General features: G+C 40.0%; 2 protein-coding genes across 2 annotated transcripts; one reads left to right on the top strand and one right to left on the bottom strand.

Moving 5' to 3' along the window:
• Window positions 1-39: 39 nt before the first annotated feature.
• eri2 (ERI1 exoribonuclease family member 2) lies at window positions 40-6,236 on the bottom strand. The gene is made up of 9 exons (XM_034129336.1): window positions 6,136-6,236; window positions 5,187-5,248; window positions 4,976-5,056; window positions 4,761-4,888; window positions 4,489-4,651; window positions 4,113-4,213; window positions 3,705-3,786; window positions 3,526-3,614; window positions 40-2,647 (listed from the first exon to the last, which is right to left on the bottom strand). The coding sequence occupies exons 1-9, from the start codon at window positions 6,156-6,158 to the stop codon at window positions 1,205-1,207; spliced, it is 2,172 nt and encodes a 723-aa protein (XP_033985227.1). The 5' UTR covers window positions 6,159-6,236; the 3' UTR covers window positions 40-1,204.
• A 341-nt stretch (window positions 6,237-6,577) lies between these two features.
• On the top strand, window positions 6,578-18,415 carry LOC117482171 (RNA exonuclease 5-like). The gene is made up of 19 exons (XM_034130173.1): window positions 6,578-6,664; window positions 7,713-7,971; window positions 8,112-8,238; window positions 8,744-8,864; window positions 9,256-9,363; window positions 9,505-9,593; window positions 10,567-10,682; window positions 11,040-11,178; window positions 11,481-11,575; window positions 11,677-11,779; window positions 11,954-12,051; window positions 12,461-12,569; window positions 13,737-13,847; window positions 14,418-14,555; window positions 14,770-14,862; window positions 15,903-16,233; window positions 16,328-16,515; window positions 17,923-18,032; window positions 18,118-18,415. Exons 2-19 carry the CDS (start codon window positions 7,721-7,723, stop codon window positions 18,170-18,172), a joined length of 2,382 nt encoding a protein of 793 aa, XP_033986064.1. The 5' UTR covers window positions 6,578-6,664; window positions 7,713-7,720; the 3' UTR covers window positions 18,173-18,415.
• Window positions 18,416-19,822: the final 1,407 nt, after the last annotated feature.

Here is a 19,822-nt window from a genome sequence, read left to right as displayed (position 1 = left end):
CTGATTAAAGTATAGGGCTTTTCAGTTTTAAAGGATATCGAATTGTGGACAGGTTCAGAGGAAGGTTACAAAGGTGTGTGTTAATGTTATGCAGGACTTGTAATAGGATACTTTACCATAGTTCTGCTACTTTTAAACATTAGAAGACCCCTTATAACTGTCCAGAAAAAATGAAAATCATGAAACAAAATCATGATTAAAACAGTCGCCTGTTCATTTTACTCAACAAAAACTTTGATCACCACATTTTTAAAAATTATGTAATTACTGTACAAGATATGGCAAAAGGAGTTCATTATCAGAGTTCATCAGTGGTCAAAATGTAAAAAATACAATCATTTCAACACATTTCCTGAGGTAAATTACATTTTCATTAGTGCAAATTAAATCTAATATCCTTTAAAGGTATAACAACATTTCATAGACATTAAAAAGTGTTTACATTACAATGATGTGAAATACAGAAATCAATTAGGCAGATTTTTTGGGACATTTCAACTTGATAGCACCAAATTAATTGTCCAAACAAACAATAATAGATTTTATAGAAAATGGTTTAAGTCAATTAAATGACAACTTTGATTTGTTCTGCTAAAGGTAGTTCATAAAAATAGTTCTCTGTTTTCATAAGCATCTATTTAGATATTTTTTCTTCTTCAAACAAAACATAAAAACACATTTGATAAAACACAATGTTTGTCTTTGTGGGGATATAAAAACACCCAAATCTCTATTACGGAGGTATAACACACCTTCTTAGCTTATTCTTCTCCAACAAGTTAAAGCTTGTGCTTGGGCTTAGATTAGAACAATTGATAATGCCAGCAAGCGTAAGGGACAGGTTGCAAACAAAAAATCCAACTCAGGGTTCAAACTCTTTTCCAATAATCTAAAATACACTAAATCTAACGAGCCTCCCTCCAAATCCCCTTCCCAAACTATAATTATAAACGTCAACACACCACAATGAACGTAAAACAACAAATTGCTGTTGTTAGTACTCACAGCTGTCAAACTAGCAGATAACTTGCAGGTAGACAGTTTGGCCATCCCTTCATTTAAACACAATTATTGGTTTAAGTTATTTAAGCCCTGCAACAGCTTCATCTTCTTTTGTCAGAGCATTGGATTTACCGCTGAGATTCTAAAAGTATTCCAACAAGTACAACCATGTTCCCCCTTAAATACGTTCCCAACCCTAGCTTTAATAGCTCTTTCTCAGCAGGGTTAGGGGTGGAGGACGGCTCAGAGAGGAGTTGATCTGACAAAGTGACACAGAGGAACCGACTGCAGCAGCGACCACTAAACTGCTCTTCATCACAGCCGACTCCCACTTAAAGAACTCGCAGCCTTTCTGGATCCTCCCTCCGCTGCCTGAGCGCCGAACCGGGCAGCAGAAGAACCCTCGCCCGTGGTTCGGACCCCCGTTAGAAACCAGCTGACGCTTTGCACGACGCCCACACCCACACAGAGGGGATGTGATCCTCTGACCTACTCTCTTTGATATAGAAAATGAGGATTGATTGAGTGAGTTGGTGGACAAAGAGGCGAGGATAGTCTTGGAAAAAGAGTCACCGGTGGAACGAACAGAGGTTTTAGTTGCGTCGGTGTAGATGGGGAAGGAAGATCTTGGAGTCTCTTTGGGCTTTGGGTGTTGTGTGACGACTGCTCTGGGCTTGGTAAATGAAGTGAAAGGGGTGGAGGTCTTTTCTGGGACGAAGGGTTTGTGCTTGACTAGAGAGGATGTGTTTAATAATTGAGTCATTTTGTTAAACGAATATGAGTTTTCTTGTGCTGGTAGAGAGGTTTTAAGTCCTGTTTTGTAATTTGATTTGTCCGAGGGCACTGCTCTAGGCACAGTAAAAGTACTGTGCTCCGAGATTGTTGAATGCTGCCTCATTTCATGTAAGTTATTGGACACATTAATGTGGGATATGATTTTGTTTGTAGGTAGAGATGTTGTTGATGATTCACCGGTCATATTATGAATTTTAAAGTTGTCAACAATGCTCTTTGTTTCTCTTATTTTGTCCCTTAATGTGACATGACCGCCTGGTAAATGTGCAGCATCAGGCTTTCCCCACACATGACATCCGTTGTCAAAATCTGACACATAATCATGATCAAATTCTCTCTCAGTTTCACCAATACTGACACTTTCTTCCTCCAACACCACATCATCATATGAACCACACCTGTCCTCCGGTTCCACACAGATTGCTTCCCCATATCCTACTTCTTCTCTTGTTTTAGAGGGCTGGTTTGGCAGATTTGAGAGGCAGCCCAGAGTAGTGGAGCACAGAACAAGACTGGTGGTGTTATTGTGGGGTGAAGGACAGTTTATCATAACTAAAGAGGAAGTATTAGCCCCTGCTGAAACTGACATCCTGCTGCATCCCATTAGTGGTGTATTTGTACCATTCAGCAGTGTCTTTGGTGAGATCAGGCTTTGAACAGAGTTCTCCTTTGTGTCTAAATACTTTGTAATGTCCTCTGAACATGATTTTATCTGACGTGATTTAGGAGGAATCTTGGATGATGAAGGTTTTTCTGTGTTAGATGTGTTCTTCTCTTTATCGGTTTTCAACTTTTCCTTTTTGCTGTCTGCAGTTGTGTTTCCAAACATGGGTTTGACCATTGATGGCGCCTATAAGCAGAAGATAAGACAAGAGATATCATCAGTAAAGTATCCCTTACACATAGTCAAATAATTCTGTAGTATGTGCTGCGCGGTATAGTCCTGTAAAGGTGGATGATTTACTCTTCCTGTGTGATCAGAAACAATTACTTCATATTTAATAAAACATCAAGCACTTAAAGGTCCCCTATTATACTGTTTTCATCAATATATTACAGGTCTCAGATATATACAAACATGTCTCTGAAGTGTTTGGCTCCAAACACCAAACAGATCATTGCAGCATCCCATAATCCCCTCTGTTTCAGCCCTGTTTCAAAAGTGCTGATTCTCTGTCTGTTACTTTAGATGAAAATAAGGAGCCCCTCCCCACGCCCCTCTGAGAGATATTTGGTTAAAAAGAACACAATGGTGCTTTAGGAGGAGATTCAGGTGATAAGGTGGGGGGGGGGGGGGGGTTACCTTGGTTGGTGATTGGCTAATGGTTACACAAGCCAACACATCGTTATGACATCATAAAGTGGCCAAAATCTGATCAGCTCATTTTCAGACAGGTTTCTATATAAATGGATCAGGACAAAAAGAGAGAGAATCTTTGTTCCTGAAACTTTCAGAGTCTCTTTACACAGAGGGGACACGTGTTGATGTAGAAGAGACATGAAAAAGTGGATTTTGCATAATAGGTGACCTTTAAGCTAACCAAGTAAAGGACTTGAATATCAATGTTTATGATTCCAACAGTTATAAATTAGTTTATTAACAAAAAAAACCTTCACGAACTATAAAAAAACTAAGTCACCATTCATAACAGGTTTTTGATCACGGAGGCAGAATAGGGTCTGGGGGAGTTAGGAGTTGGGATGCATCGCTGGACGACGGCCACTCACCTTCTCCAGGCTCCGGGTGATCTTCATCACACACCCATCCCTCATCATCCTCACTGCCAGACAAGCGGTGTTTCGGGAGTCATCCAAACCTGAGGGAAGAGGAAAAACAGCATTAGATTAGGCCTATTTTTGATGTAGGTGTATTCTCACAAAAAATGATCTTTGCTTTATGCTTATACCAGAATGTTCTCGTCCTGAAAACTGTATCCCCAGATCCTGTAGCGCCCCATTCAAGCCTTTGGGTTTCTTGTCATAAAACATCTGAAAATACAGAAAAAATGTGTTAATCGCAACGTGAGCAGGGCTGAAATGATTATGTCTCATATAACTGATATAATTATTTAGTAAAAGGTTTTAGCATAGAATATTTGGATACTAAAGAACTTTGTATTTGTTATTACAGTTCGTAACTGGTAACATGACATTTGTAATTGAACACCTTTGTGTCTTTGACTGTTGTCACACAAAATAAGCAAATTAAACCCTGTAGTATTTGGCAACTTAAGATGTACATTTACCAAAACATTAATAAGAAAGCATGAAAGAGAAAACCGGTGTAAAGACAGAGCGATTAAGCTCCCACTCACCCTGTAGGTTCCTCTCAGGTCTATCCAGCTGTTCAGCACAACAGGTTTATGGAGCTGCTTGCGTTTACACTCGTACTGCAAACAAACTCCGAGATCCCAATCTGATATACAACGCAGATGGAAGGAATTTACAGTTAAAAAAATTGAAACAAGGTAAAAAAACGACATGATTTTCTGGTAATGCTTTTCATTGCACAATATGCAACTAAGCTACACAGACAATTTCGTATTCAGTGTTCTTGTCTAAGTTTTGTAATGTTGTAATGTTTGAAGATAGAAATGGCAGTCTAGTTGATGCTTAGAGTGTCTCCAATGCAGGAAATAACCTCACAAGGTAGAGACCAGTTTATACGTTACCAATGCAAGTGACTTTTACCTGACCACGTGACGAAAGCACACGGTTTCTGAGAAGGTGAAGGTGCAGAAGATTTCTGTTGTCCGTTTGGAAAGACCAAACCTTTCTCCACCTGCATCTTCTGCAGCCAGCGGTTAAACCGAGAGAGACAGATCTGAAGGGGGATCCCTGCCTCCACTTGTATCTGTTACACAGGGAAACAAACTGGTCAGATATGATGCAGTAAAGAAAACCGAACCATAAAAATGCACTGGTGAGTTTGTGGCTTTGCATTTATGACTATACACAGAAACCTGTTTAATCCCGGTCAGCTCAGTGCAGAACTCGGACAGAAGGGGACGCTCTTGGGGTTGGACATAAGTATGAAACTCAGACTCGATCTCCCCTGTGGACGTGTTGAGCAGAACAGCAGGAAACTCAACTGCATAGCGGGAGGAGAGAACATAATATAGGTTATCAGCAATAAAGGGAAAATAATGACATGAAGGTGTTATAGAAGGCTACTCACTAATTTCCTGGCCATAGTTGGTTTTCTCTTTCCAGCAAGTTGACTCAAAATCGATCACAATCAGGTATGCAAATATTTGATCTGAAAGGAAACAAGCCGTATAAGTCACAAGTGTAAACATGTAATGCAGAAGGAAAGTGTACTGGCATGAGGATCAAGTCCAAACATTAAAACTCTGTATGCACATTATCAATACATCAGTCATTCTTACTTGATAATAATGTTTTGGATCCATTTGTTGACTGACTCCTCTGCCTCAGTAGTCCCAGTTCTCTGTGGAGACAGAGAGGGATTCCTCTGTTAATTATTCACCAACATATTGTACTTTGCACAGCTCAACATGAAACGGTGCCCCATCTTTTCTGGCATTATCAGTACTCTAAAATCAGTTAACAAATATATTACTGGCATCTTGTACAAAGATTTTGCATTATTTTATGAACAAGTTATACTCAGATTCTATAAAAGTGTCTTTTCAATCTATTGATTGTCCTTGCCAAGTTATTGATGATTGAAGTAAAAAAATCATTTCTTTATGCTGCACATAGTTTGAAATGTTCTTGAAAACTATGAAATCTTGTACAAAAAAACATTCATCTTCAACAAGCGTTGCCTGTAGTATGTATGTAAATATATATTTTATATATATAATTACAGTGTGTTTCTTAATTTGAAATATTCCCTTCATTTTTGCCTATTTCTCTTTCCTTCAACAGAATGACTTTTCAACGTATTTCTTATTGTAAAATGTGTGATGTGCAATTTGTTCAATACAACATTAATATATAATAAATTCTTACTTATTAAGTATTTAGTTAAACCTAATGATGACTGTTAATAGCAGCTACTACTAATATTAGTGGTAGTTTGTATGTTTATATGATCAGTAGATTAGTGAGTATTCTAATGTATTCTGTATATTTTATAATATTTAGATACTCATCTAATTATTGAGAATATGTAATGGTTTATCTTTATTTTTTGTTAATGTTTAAGTAATTGTGTAATTCCTGTAGATTGACTTTCAAAATGCTGCTGTGAGGTAAATAAAGAATCTCCTACAGAAGATACAAAGCAACGTCTCTGTCTTCTCGGTGTTGTTTAGGTTAGCATTAGCTGCTTAGCTAACGTTAAAGGCACTCGGTTAGTCAGTTACTTACTTTGCAAGTTTCTTTGTAGTCATTATGTTGGATATTTCTTACGTTGTTTAAGATTCTTAAAACACGCAGGAAAGGGTCGCGCTGTTTCTTTTCAAATGTCCATCCATCAGTACGAGTTTGATTAACAGGGTCTGACTCTGATAGTATCGTAAATCAACTGCAGAAAAAAACATCGATCACAGAAAAAAGGCGGAATTTATCGAAACGATTAGCATTTCCGGTTTTACCAAAACAAAAGCGTAAAATACACAAGCCCACAACAACCTTTAAACGCCAATATTGTGTGAGTATAATCTTTTATTTTTTATATTTTTAAAGATGTTCAAATATACGCAATGCTATCCACATTTACTGATTAAAGGACATTACAGAGTTGACCATTCTTTTATTTTGAACGTCTCTCACCGGAAGTGGTACTAGTTGTTTTTACTTTATATCACAAGTTTTAACGTGGAGTGCCCATGTGTTTTTAGCTTCGACTAATGGTGAAAAAACATGAATTTCTAACCTTCAGGACCAATAACATCTGGTATTTACATTTTTTAATCATCGACACCCTTCCCACACGTTTGCCCAACTTATAACTACTCCTTAATAGTAATTGTATATGTGTATATTTATTTTTTAAAGTGTTAGCTAAGCTAGGTGTGTTGGTTTCCTTTACTCTTAATTCCTACTTTAGTTTAAGCGTCTTGGTATACATTTGAAAGCTCAGACACCCTGCTTTAATGCGGAATACATTGGTGAATATATTTACCAGTTAATGCATTTTGTTAAAGCTTAAACTGACTTTATTTACCTGACAAATAAAGTAAACACATCATTATACTGTCACTATACACATCCTTTAATAATGGGATGAAGTAAACGACACCCTTACATGTAAGCAAGTCCACTTAGCACAATAGTCACTTTGTTGCTTTACTGCTGAAGTAATCAAGATGAATTCAAATCACAACCATGATATTTTAGATATCGTTAACAAAAGTCTCTGTTACTTGTATACTATAATAACACATCATGAAGGGTGAAGTTCTGAGAAATACATTTCGGGATATTTATAATTTTATCAAAATTAGGACATGAAAACCTTCATCTTCACTACATCATTAATTTATATTCTTCTTTGTGAATATGGTGTCTTAGCAAATAGTATCCGCATTGTAATGTACCGTTAAAAATAAGATTCAAGTAGGGAAATATCTGATCAAAGATTTAGTAAACCACATCTGACGCAAAATTGACAGTTTTTGATATTAAAAATAACAGACACATCATTTTTAGTAATACTAATATGTGGATAACCACAGAGTGCTCCCCTGTTCTAACTTCACAAGTAAAACAATACAATTCTGTGAATCTTAGATATACTTCTGCTTGTTGTTTGTTTTTTATGTACTGTGTCCTGATATTTGTCTAAGTTGATGTTAAACATGGAGCTGCTCTGATGCAAGTCAAATTTCAGACTTGATCTGACCATTAAAGTAATATCATATCGTATCGTACTGTTAGACATTTGACAGCCATGACACAATGTAATTTTCAATATCCTTTTTTACCATCCTTTAAAAACACAGGCTTGAATATGGAGCCCTTATCGGCAGAAGTGACATGCAACGGGAGGAAGAGAAAGAGGATCGCCCCTGCAGAAAATAAGGAGGTCAAGAGATTAAAAACAGAAGAAGGAGAGGAGACTCTGGAGTCTGAACGCTCCTCTCGCTCACCGAGGATCTCTGTGCTGCCCGACCGCCTTCAACAACCAATAACAGCGAATGATCTGACAGAGCTGCTGCATTACGCCGCTCTGGGGAAAACAGCTGGCGTTGAACAGCCCAGGTAATGACTGTGGTAGTTAGATGTCATGTACTTCATCTGCTTGCATCAAATACGTCTCTATAATGGACTTTTACCCTGTCCCTGTGCTATAACAATAATCTAAATGATCTTTTTAAAACCCCCCTGTGTGTCTCTTTCAGTTGGTGTCACCTCAACCTTCAGAAGAGGGTTAAAGCTGTGAATGTGGTGATGATAGAGGGGCTGACCCAGAGTCACTTTTACAAACACTACCTCACTCTGCAGCACCTCAGGACCAACTACAGCACTGTGAGTAACCAGAGGGGACGGAGATGTTTTTGGTTTGAACTGGGGATAACGGTGCTATTCAATGATGTGCAGACAGTGGGAAATGAATATTATTATGTATATTCTGATTATTATATTTTAGCCCATTAATTTTCGGCCAATAATACAAAAGTTATTGCTTGAATACGCCGACTAAACGGCCAAACCTGTCTCCTGTTTGAGGACATTTTACACAGTTTCAGAGGAAACTACTGAACTTTGAAATACCATTTTTTTGGTAATGTATATGCAAATAAGAGTAAGAGCTATGGAATAGTAAACCAGCCATCTCTGCTGTATACATCTGAGCTTTTAGTGTGCTCAGGTGTGCAGAAACTACAGATTATGCATCTGTTTTTAAATACAACATTTTAAATATGATAACTGATCCGGTTTCTTCCATGAAAAGCAGGTTGTTATCAGAGATTGAATTGAAAAATCCTCATTGTGCATCCCTATTTAAAACGTTTGTATCTGCCTGGTTTAGAGGGTCACGTTTACTCCATCCTCCACCGACCTGGCCTCAGGAATCTTCAGCAGTGAAGTTCCTGAATCAGACGATCCCTCTGTTTCCCAAAGACACAATGGAAGCAGTGATTTACCAAAAGGTGAGAATCTTATGTGGATATGTTTGAAGTCAGTGTGTGTACACTAAGGCAATACATGAACAATTTATCATTAGTATTACATAAGAGTAGCTATTGCTTTGAGTTTGGTTGTCAAGAAAATATAATTTAGCCCAAAGACTTTCCTGAATATTAAAGGCTACTTTTTGAACTTGTGTGATATCCACATTTCATTTGACTGTTACTAGAAATGATCATCTCGTGGGTAATTATCCTCTGTGAACTCTAACACTTATCCCACAATATCATATTATGCTATTGCGGCTTTTAGTCAAACATTATCATATCTCTCAGCAGTAGTTGTGCTTGAGTTTTCTCAGTGTTTTTGATCTTGTTCTTAATGATGTCTTTGTGTTATTTAACACTGCTGCAGGCCTGAGGATTCACCCAGTAATCACCAAGTTTGGGACCAAGAGGAGAGGACTGACAGCGTATGTTCTCCCCGAGGAGGAGATGGTCAAGAAACGCTGGCCTGTCAAAGGTGAGTTTTTAACTGTCAATCTGAATATATAGAAATTGTATGTTATTGTTTTACAAAAGCTCTGTTTTTACCTCATCCTCACCAGAATGCATTTTCAAATGTATCTTTGTCTCTAAAGTATTACTTATTGCTTTTGCACAGGAATGCCAGACTTCCAGGACTTTGTGTGCACAGACAGTGTTGACTGTGTGACTGACAGCAGCCCTCTGTATGGACTCGACTGTGAAATGGTGAGTTGCTCTTTCCCCAAACACCCTGCAACATTTCAGTACAAAACATAGTTTCCATGTGGTACTCTGCACATTACAAAGTACAGAAAACACAGACAGAAAACAGAAAAGGAAAGCAAACTCAACAACAGCACAGCATGTAATGTCACATTAAAGGTAGGGTAGGTAAGAATGGAGAAACCAGCTCGAGTGCGCTAGAATTTGAAAGTACGCAGCCGAAAAAAACCCCTTCCTTCAGACTTCCTTACAGAGCCCCTCCTCCAACACACACGAACGCGCACATGACCAATGAGGGCACGAGATAAGTTTGTGCACAGATGGAAGGCTGACAGGCAGGTAGGCCATCCAGTTATTTTAGCCGGGCCGGCTCAGATGATTGGTCGTGCTTTTTACAGCGCTATGGCTTCCACAGATGAAATATTTGTATGTATTTATTGTCAAAGCATTTAATGTATTCATTGCTATCGGGATGTTAAGAGCATTCCATGGAATATAACAAAAAGTGTTTCTGAAGTGAATTACCTATCCCACCTTTAAGTGCATGGCAACACTCTATCAGGTCAAAATACAATGTGCTATAAATACTATAAATATGTCTTTAAGGTAGGAACCATCCTTCAAACCAGTTTTGTTTTTTAAATAGAGAGCAATATGTTAGAATATGTATTATACTTGGAGTCCTTTTGAAAGAAATGTACCACATGACAGAATGAGCTTTTAACATTTGATGCATTTATAATCCAATTGCTGCTCAAACAATACAAAGAGCAGCTCAAACTGTAAAACCACCTCATCTAAATGACAAAAATAAAACATGTCTAGATTTGGCTTCTTCCTCTCTAGTGGCCACTCCATTTATTAAGCTTTTTCTTAGCAACGTTTCATTGAAATTTCATTGCTTTTTGGGAAAGATGTCCATGTTCTGAGCTCTATAAAGGTTTCTGTACGCTAATGTCTTCATGTTGTGCTTCAGTGTCTGACAGAAAAGGGTAATGAGTTGGCTCGTGTCTCTCTGGTGGACAGTGATGGGAAGTGTGTGCTGGATGAACTGGTGAAACCTCCCAACAGAATCCTCGACTACGTCACCAGGTGCACACACACACTCACACACTCACAGAAACACACACACTCACAGAAACACACACACACTCACACACTCACAGAAACACACACACACACTCACACACACACAGAAACATACTCACACACACACACACACACACACACACTCACACTCACACACACACAGAGACTCACACACAGAGACACACACACACACACACACACACACACACACACACACACACACACACACACACACACACACACACACACACACACACACACACACACACACACAACACTAGTGTATTTTTAGATAACAAACATCATTTCAAAACACTTTAAACATTTGTGTTGCCTGCGCTGCTGGCTGCCCTCTGATAGGTTCTCTGGCATAACTGCAGCGATGTTGCGACCAATCACAACGACCCTACGGAATGTTCAGACGAGGCTCAAGACGCTGTTGCCTAGCGATGCAGTCCTGGTGGGACACTCACTAAACAACGACCTCGTCGCTCTGAAAGTGAGTTACTGCGGACATCAATCATTGATTTTAGATAGATATTTCATTTTGAAGATGCTCTATTTAACCAAAAACACATTTCTATATAAAGTATGAAGTTAAAACCGTGTGTGTGTGTGTGTGTGTGTGTGTGTGTGTGTGTGTGTGTGTGTGTGTGTGTGTGTGTGTGTGTGTGTGTGTGTGTGTGTGTGTGTGTGTGTGTGTGTGTGTGTGTGTGTGTGTGTGTGTGTGTGTGTGTGTGTGTGTGTGTGTGTGTGTGTGTGTGTGTGTGTGTGTGTGTGTGTGTGTGTGTGTGTCCTCAGCTGATCCACCGTCATGTGATCGACACCTCGATGCTGTACAGGAGAGAGTTCGGACAGAGGTTCAAACTGAAGGTCATCGCAGAGTCCGTGCTGAAGTAAGTTCTCTCTCTCTGTGTGTCTGTCTCTTTCTCTCTTTCTCTCTTTCTCTCTTTCTCTCTTTCTCTCGTCTAATGATTTACTTTTCCACGTGTCCCAGTCGGCAGATACAAACTGAAGAGAAGACGGGTCATAATCCCATCGAGGATGCTTTGGCAGCCCTGGAGCTGGCTCAGTATTTTATAAAGAAAGGACCGCGACAGGTAACTCAACACTTTCTAACAATAAAATCACACACACACGCACGCACACACACACACACACACACACACACACACACACACACACACACACACACACACACACACACGCACACACACACACACGCACACGCACACACACAGAGTTGTTATGATATCTTTTGTGTATGTTCACAGGTAGTAGAGCTTCATATGGAGGAGCTGTGGGGATATAGGATAATAGAGGAGCCTAAAGACTTGGCACCTGCTGAACCTGCACCCCCACAGAGTCACAGGTAACATACGTTTAAAATCTGTATACCTTTACACAGATGATGTCCATCCTAAGTCACTCATTTTTCACCCAAAAATGTAGCTTTCTGTGATAAAAAAGAAATTACATTAACCTTCTCAGACACACATATGAACCCAGACATGTTTGAGTCAATCTCCAAATCTCTCCAACTGCTGTCTAGTCTGTCTTTGCCTGAATTATCTACTTGTATGTTTATGCTATAATTGTCCCACAGGGTCATTTCAACAAAATAGAATGGTTTATGTAGTTGAAAATCTGCATGATAATCTGAAACAATAGATTAAGGGGATAATAATAACTTAAATCTCTAACAAAATGATCTGACAAATGTTGGTCCATCGTTACTAATATAAAGGTTTTCCGATTCTCCGTCTTTATTTCTCGTGCAGGTTTCCTGACGTTCTACAAAGACATCGCCGGTCTGTTGCCTTTTTAGGGAAGCGCTCTGACATCGCTCTGGATCTGTCCAATCAGCAGTGGCTCAACTCTGACAAGGAGGTGAGACATTTTCCTGATCACACACTAAGGCCCAATTCCAAACCGCCCCCTACACCCTAGCCCTACACACTACCCCTCCGTTCGCGCGGAGGGTCCGCCACATTAAGTGCTGTTCCAAACCAACGAGTGTGGAGCGGTGTGGAGGGGGAGTGGGCTATCAAGCCATCAAACAGCGAGTCTGCATCGGTGCTGACTGGAGACCGGTCTCTACCTGACCGGAGGCACGCTGTGTGTGTCCGTCAGGAAACACGCTGTTTACAAACAGTTCCAGCAAACATCCACTGATAAATTGCGCTGTTAACAACCTCATGATAACCTCATATTTTTTTTAACTTAGGATCATACCTGTGTTTAGTCTAGAAAAAGGTAAATGTGTGCATTTTATTATAAAGTTGTGTATATTTACAGACTGATGCAAAAACTAAGAAGCTTATAAAATCAGGTTTAAAACTAAAAGAGCAGAGAACACAATCAAAGATGTTTCGAGTTTTATTTGAGTTATTAATTTGTAATTTTTTGTCAAAGAGATGCTGATTTGAAACCGTTGTTACATACAGTTACGGCATTTCCTGTTTCTGCCGGAGAGAGGGGAGTTTGTCCCAAAGCTTGCCGCTGTATTTACTCCCTCCATCTGACAGGAGGGAGCCTCGTTGAGCTGCGAGTGTCACTCCGTCACGAAGGGAGAGTGTGTAGGGGTAGGGTGTAGGGCGTGGTTTGGGATTGGGCCTCTATCTGCTTGGTTTTCTTCCCAAAAATGAGCATTGATCCTCTGTTTTCGTTGTGATACAGCAAGTGGTTATAAAAGGACTTCTGGTTTACCTACTTGTTGGATATAAGAATCCCTGTTTGAGAAAAGTAGCGTTGGTTGGTAGGTTACATACAGAAAAGATGACGATAGATAGATAGATAGATAGATTTATACTCAAATATAAAAAATTCTGGATAATTAAAATGTTCTTTAAAAAAGTAAAAAATACAGGAATATAGGCTTATACTATACTGTACATATGATAGTATATGTACAATATGAGCGATGTTAATAATAATAAATTGAATTTATATAGCGCTTTTCATAGTCTCAAAATGTTGGTTTTCCTTGTCCTCTGTCTTTTCCCATCATAACTCCAATTCCTCTTCATCACTGTGACCTCATCTCGTCTCCTTCAGGTGTTAGCGTCTTTCCGGAGACAGACCAGGTGTCCGTTCCTCTCCGTGCTCCAGCTCCCTTCCCTCTCCAACCATCTGAAGAAAAGCTTCCCCCACCTGGAGCACCAGAGGGTGAGGCCTTTATTCACAACTCTACACATCTTAAAGGTCACCTATTATGCAAAATCCTCTTCTTCATGTCTCTTCTACATCAACATGTGTCCCCTCTGTGTAAAGAGATTCTGAAAGTTTCAGGAACAAAGATTCTCTCTCTTTTTGTCCTGATCCATTTATATAAAAACCTGTCTGAAAATGAGCTGATCAGATTTTGGCCACTTTATGATGTCATAACAATGTGTTGGCTTGTGTAACCATTAGCCAATCACCAACCAAGGTAACCCCCCCACCTTATCACCTGCATCTCCTCCTAGAGCACCATTGTGTTCTTTTTAACCAAATATCTCTCAGAGGGGCGTGGGGAGGGGCTCCTTATTTTCATCTAAAGTAACAGACAGAGAATCAGCACTTTTGAAACAGAGGGGATTATGGGATGCTGCAATGATCTGTTTGGTGTTTCAGCCAATCAGAGACATGTTTGTATATATCTGAGACCTATAATATATTGATGACTAAACAGTATAATAGGGGACCTTTAAGTGTTTATTTCTTAATGCTTCACTAAGTGTGTGTGTTACCCCCCAGGTGTGTGCTCACCTCAGAGATCTGTGTGTGGTGTTGGCCGGACCACTTCCTGCTGGATCCTCTGAACAGGAAGTGAGGCGCCTGTTTCGCTGCTGTGGACCGCTTCGAAATATCAAAATGTTGAACACCACTGTCCGGGTATATCTCACATACATTATCCTTTATTTTACATTAAATAAACTGTATTTTTGTCACAGATTTAACGAAATACCTCTTATAATATGGTGATAATAACTAATGCAGTTACCCTTCAACTATAACTGTAGACGCTACAGCAGTAAACATGATTTCTATATTTTTGGATGCCATTTATAAACATTATCTTTATATCCTGACACTGTTTGTTCTCCAGGTTCATGCAGAGGTGGAGTTTGAGCTTCTGGAGGGAGCTGAGCTGGCTGTAAAAACGTTGAATGGACTCGACATGCAGGGACAGTCCATCAAGGTAACTCTTATGCACTTTCTTCTGTTTAAAACTTTGCTTTTTGAAAGCTTTTTGAAATGTTTGAATAACACTCTTTATATTTACTTGTGTTACTCCTATTCATCTTATCTTTTACCTTTGTTTGTATTGCTTTTACATACGCTGTGTTCATGTCCTTGAGCCTTCCTCTCATTGTATCTGCCTTCTCTGGTTTGCACTGCCTTGCTAAAGTATTCACCCCTTTGGTCTTTTCTGTATCCTACTGCATTAAAAACCTGTCATTTAAGTAGATGTTTGGAGAGATGTTATTATTCGATGTACACAACATTCCTACCACTTCGAAGATGAAAATATGTTTTAAACAAGAACAAAAATAAAGTAAAAAAACGTTGAGTTTGCAAATGTATTCACCCCCAAAGTCAATACTTTGTAGAGCAGAGGTCGCGTTAACCGAATATTTTCCGTCTATGACCGATTTTTTTTAACAATGACGGAAAAATCTGAAAGCAGTCCGCCATTTTGACAGATTAGAACAAACTCAGAACAGCGCCAAAGCTTCCCCGCAGCGAGGCTCCGGTATTATGCCGTTATGCATGCCCGCCAAAAAGGAGATGATATTGTTTCCAAACCTAACTTTGCCGTACAAATCACTGAAATGTCTGCAAGTGCTTTACGCTGTGGCGCGCTCCCTCGAGGTGCAGTGGGCACGCATAACACCGGCGCTAACAGCGTCACCCATACATACAGCTTGTACAGTTTGTATTCTTTATTTATCTTTTGAAACAAGCTTATTTTTCTTAACTTAACCCATTTGGACTATTTTGTGTGGGTCCATTAACTAAAATCTACCTAAATTACAGGTTTTAATGCAATAAAATATGAAAAATGCATAGGGGCAAAGCACTGTGTTTCCTATCGTATTGCCCTTTAAAACACTGTTAAGAAAAGTGCTTAATAATTCAAGTTGAATATGATGTTACTTTTTTTTTTTTAACTTCTTCCCAAACTCTGTAGACTGCTGATTGTTCAACAACAACTTTTCTTATTTGTACCTTCTCCAGGTCCAGCGTCCTGTCTACGAGTCGATGCTGGACGCTGATCTGACTCTCGATGCTTTGATGTGTGACAACAACACTCACCTCTATGCTGTTAAACTAAACCCCTGTATGGCTGACAGCGTACACCTGTCTGAAAGAGACAATGGATATACGTTAAATGCCAAATGTTCAGATGTTACTTCTGTTAAAAAAGTAAACGGTCAACATTCGCAACCAAAGACGAAATCTAAGCTGTCTGAGGAGACGGTCAGAGAGACGTTTGGTCTCTTTGGTTCAGTGGAGAGAGTCGCCCTGCTGCAACAATCTGGAAAACATGCAAGACATGCAATCATAAGTGAGTAAAATAAATAAACCACCTTATTATTCATTAGGAATAGAGTCAAACCAACGTTCTGTGTGTCTCTAACATATATGTCTCTGGTTGGCAGGGTTTGAAAGCTCAGAGGGGAAACGTGCAGCTCTCAGCTCCTCTGAAGATCTCAGGAAGGACAACTACCTCGTCTGTCCTTCACTAACTCCTCACCACCTTCCCTCCTGGACGGCAGTAACAACACCGACCACCTCAGTGGATCCTGACAAAGACGAGGAGAGGAGCCACATGCACATAAGCTCTCAGGTAAAGATGGTTGTATTGTACGGTTTAAATATATCGTCACTTATCAGAAAATGGAGTCAAACCCAGTGTAAATGTGTGTGTCTTTTTATTGTTGACATGCTAACACATTGCGGTTTAGCTGAGCCCAACTTGGACAGATGAATATAGATCAAAGTCTGACTAAGTAGAGAAGACATTATGGTGCATTTCCACTGCAGCGCGGTTTAAGCGTGCCGTGCCAAACCCGGCCCGTTTTTTGTTGCGTTTCCACTAGGGGTAGTTCTGGCTAACGGGTGCTTTTTCACAGTTTTCAGGCTCTCCAAAATCATGGTTCTTTCCGGGCCAACAACCAGGCTGAATATGCTAAACTAGTGAGAGAATCGCTGGCAAGGGGGCTACAACTACAACAAGATGAACATATTTGACCGTGATTTAATTGTAATACATGTTTCAAAATGATGCCGAAGTAACAACATACTGATACCGGTTAGTAAAAACCATGAATTAATGCTTTGACAAGTCTGCAGACAGACGGCAGGCGGAAAACCTTTTAAAATGCGTGTTTTTCTAAATGGAGATCGGCTAAGCTAACGCAGTATATGCTCCGACCGTCCACACTCACAACAACGGCCTACACAGACATAAATAAACCAGTGACTGTATTCGCCATGACACAGGCAGTCTGTGGTTTGTACTTGTTTAACTTTTGTCTAGTTTCTGAACATATATGAGGAGCTGTGAGCTCTGAGGGCTAACGGCTGATGTTGGTTTTCTGTGGTTCTCATTGAAGATGACGTCACGGCTCCGCCTACACTGCGTTACTATAGTTACTGCCCCAGTTCCTAAACTGTAATGGAATCGCAGCATAAAGTGAGCCTGGCCTACCAAGGCCTAAATATACCGTACTAAGCCGTGCGAGGCCCTGCAGTGGAAATGCGCCGTAAACAAACACAGTCTGATTTTAAAGATGGCTGCCATTGCTTTTTCTATTGTACCATCATCTTTTTAGTGGAAAAGCTCCAAAGAATACGTTTATTTTCTATCTCTCCAGAAAGGTGGTTTGCTGGTGTGAGCACAACAGCATTTAATGTAAAACCATAAAGAGTCTATGGTTCAAACCCAAGACGACAGCTGTACTGGGAGAAACCATAGCATCACTGAGGCAGAACAGCCTTTAAGATTGAAGGCACAGTCAATGCTCTGATGATATTTTCTTGACTCAAATGTCAGAGACAAAATTTGACTTTTGCATCTTAATATGATAAAAAAGACTCTCAGAGGTGAGGTGATGATGCTTTTGGGCACTTTGGAATTTAAGCACAATGCGAAAAAACAGCGTGCCCCATAACACAAAATAATTAGTACTTTCAGATAGTTAATAGACTTTTGAACACATGTAATAAAGACTCCAATGTGTGATCTATGCAGGACGAGGAAATGGATCTCATGATGGGGAAGTTGGACCGCCGGCTACAGAAGCTGTTCAGATATCTCCCAGAAGGCACCTTGTCTGTGGTCGTGCTGCTCGGACACACCAGGTAAGGACTCTGACAGAGTCTCAAATAAATGTGCTATTAAATTAGATATTTCGAAACTTTTCTAATCTTCTCTTCTCCTCCCTAGTGATCACGGTCTCCTTTCTGGTCTGTGCCTTATGGAGGTCAAGCAGGAGTCTTAAGGAGAACTGACACCTCTGTGGGAATTAAAATAAACCGGGACTATGATAATATATTCCAGTGCAATGATGCCTTATCTTGTGAAGTGAAAGCAATGAACATGAGTCTTTTTAGAGAATACGAAAATAAAACTTTGCTGTAAGCCCCCTTTTACCTCTGAGGCCTGTACTACGAATCCAGTTCAACATACCCTGGATATGTTTGAGTTACCCGGCTTAACTAACCCAAAACAAACGCGCTCTCGCTAAGCGGTCCAACGATGCTAGTTATCAACTCGGTAACTCAAGCCAGGGTTTCTCTGTCCGGTGCGTGTTCACATGAAAGGGGCGGGGCTAGCAACAATTTGACCAATCACAAACATGGACAAGCGTACTGACAGCGCAGCGTCATACTTCCTGAATGAAAAGTGAACTATAATATTAGACAAATATGAAGAAGTTAAACTTTAAACATCCATGACTTAAACACTTTATCCAGGATAAAAGCCACATAGCTGCACCTGCAAGGTGAATACAGCTGGTAAAAGAAAAAGTGTTTGAATGCGTACATTAACAGGTTTATGATATCACTGCCCCGTCCAAGACACGATCTGACTTTAATTACATTTGACTCGAGTGTTTCGTCAACTTAATGTGTTGCTTAAAGTGGACCTATCATGCTATATTATAATAATATAGTGTAGGACCATACCTATATAAGGCATATACTTTTTTTTTTTCAAAATACCAAACAGATCATGCATTTTAGCCATGCCTCATTTTGCTCAATTTGCACTTTTTTAGCCCTGTTTTTGCAAGGGCTGATTCTGTGAGAACAGCACCATCTACAGGCCTGGCATATGTACTACAGCGTCTCCAGCGCTTTCGAACGGCAATGGCCGTGGCTGTCTCCTCCTGATTGGTGGAGTTGGCCCAATAGCCGTAGCGCCACCGTCCTGACGTCAGGACAGTGTTCAAATCTGGATCAGTTTTTATCAGATCCGTTGCAGCCCCTTTTTTTAGAGATTTGGGTATGGAGGAAAATAGAGAGGGTTGTGTTTTCTGACACTTGGTGAGTTCCCTGGAACACCGGGCACACATATTCATGTATAAAAGACGTACCAAAGTGCATTTTGCATGATAGGTCCCCTTTAAAATAATACTTCTGCATACAGTATGTGACACTGTGAGTGTTGCACGGCCAGATACGGCTCAGCTGACTCAGATAAGGAAATATATGATACATTATGATGTGATATGATATGAATGATAATGGGACACATCGACGTCTGCACTCACAGTGCCGCGGACTGTACTTAATGTTACTCTGATCCGGTTACTTATGTTGTGGCAGATATTTAAGTAAGCTTTCTTAACGCTAATGTTATAATAGTCAGATTGCTCTGAAGATGGGAGGGGATATTCTATTAATGTTCTCGTTCACACAGTCAGTTGATTTTTGCCGGCCGTCTTTCCTGCAACGGCAGTTTTTCTGTATTTCCTCTATCCTGTAATATGACTTGATAGCTTTAAACTCCGCACACGGAGCTCTGATTGGTCAGCAGGCGGTGCTTTCACTGAGTTGATCTCTTAGCCTGGAACCTAACCTGCTCCGGAGCAGGTTTGCCATTCAGCATCAGTTACCATGGAGATCTAGCCCGCTAAGAAGTGAAC

This window comes from Trematomus bernacchii, unplaced genomic scaffold, assembly GCF_902827165.1.
Source record: "Trematomus bernacchii unplaced genomic scaffold, fTreBer1.1, whole genome shotgun sequence".
NCBI classification, from domain to species: Eukaryota; Metazoa; Chordata; class Actinopteri; order Perciformes; family Nototheniidae; genus Trematomus; species Trematomus bernacchii.
This window is presented reverse-complemented; position numbering and strand designations above follow the sequence as displayed.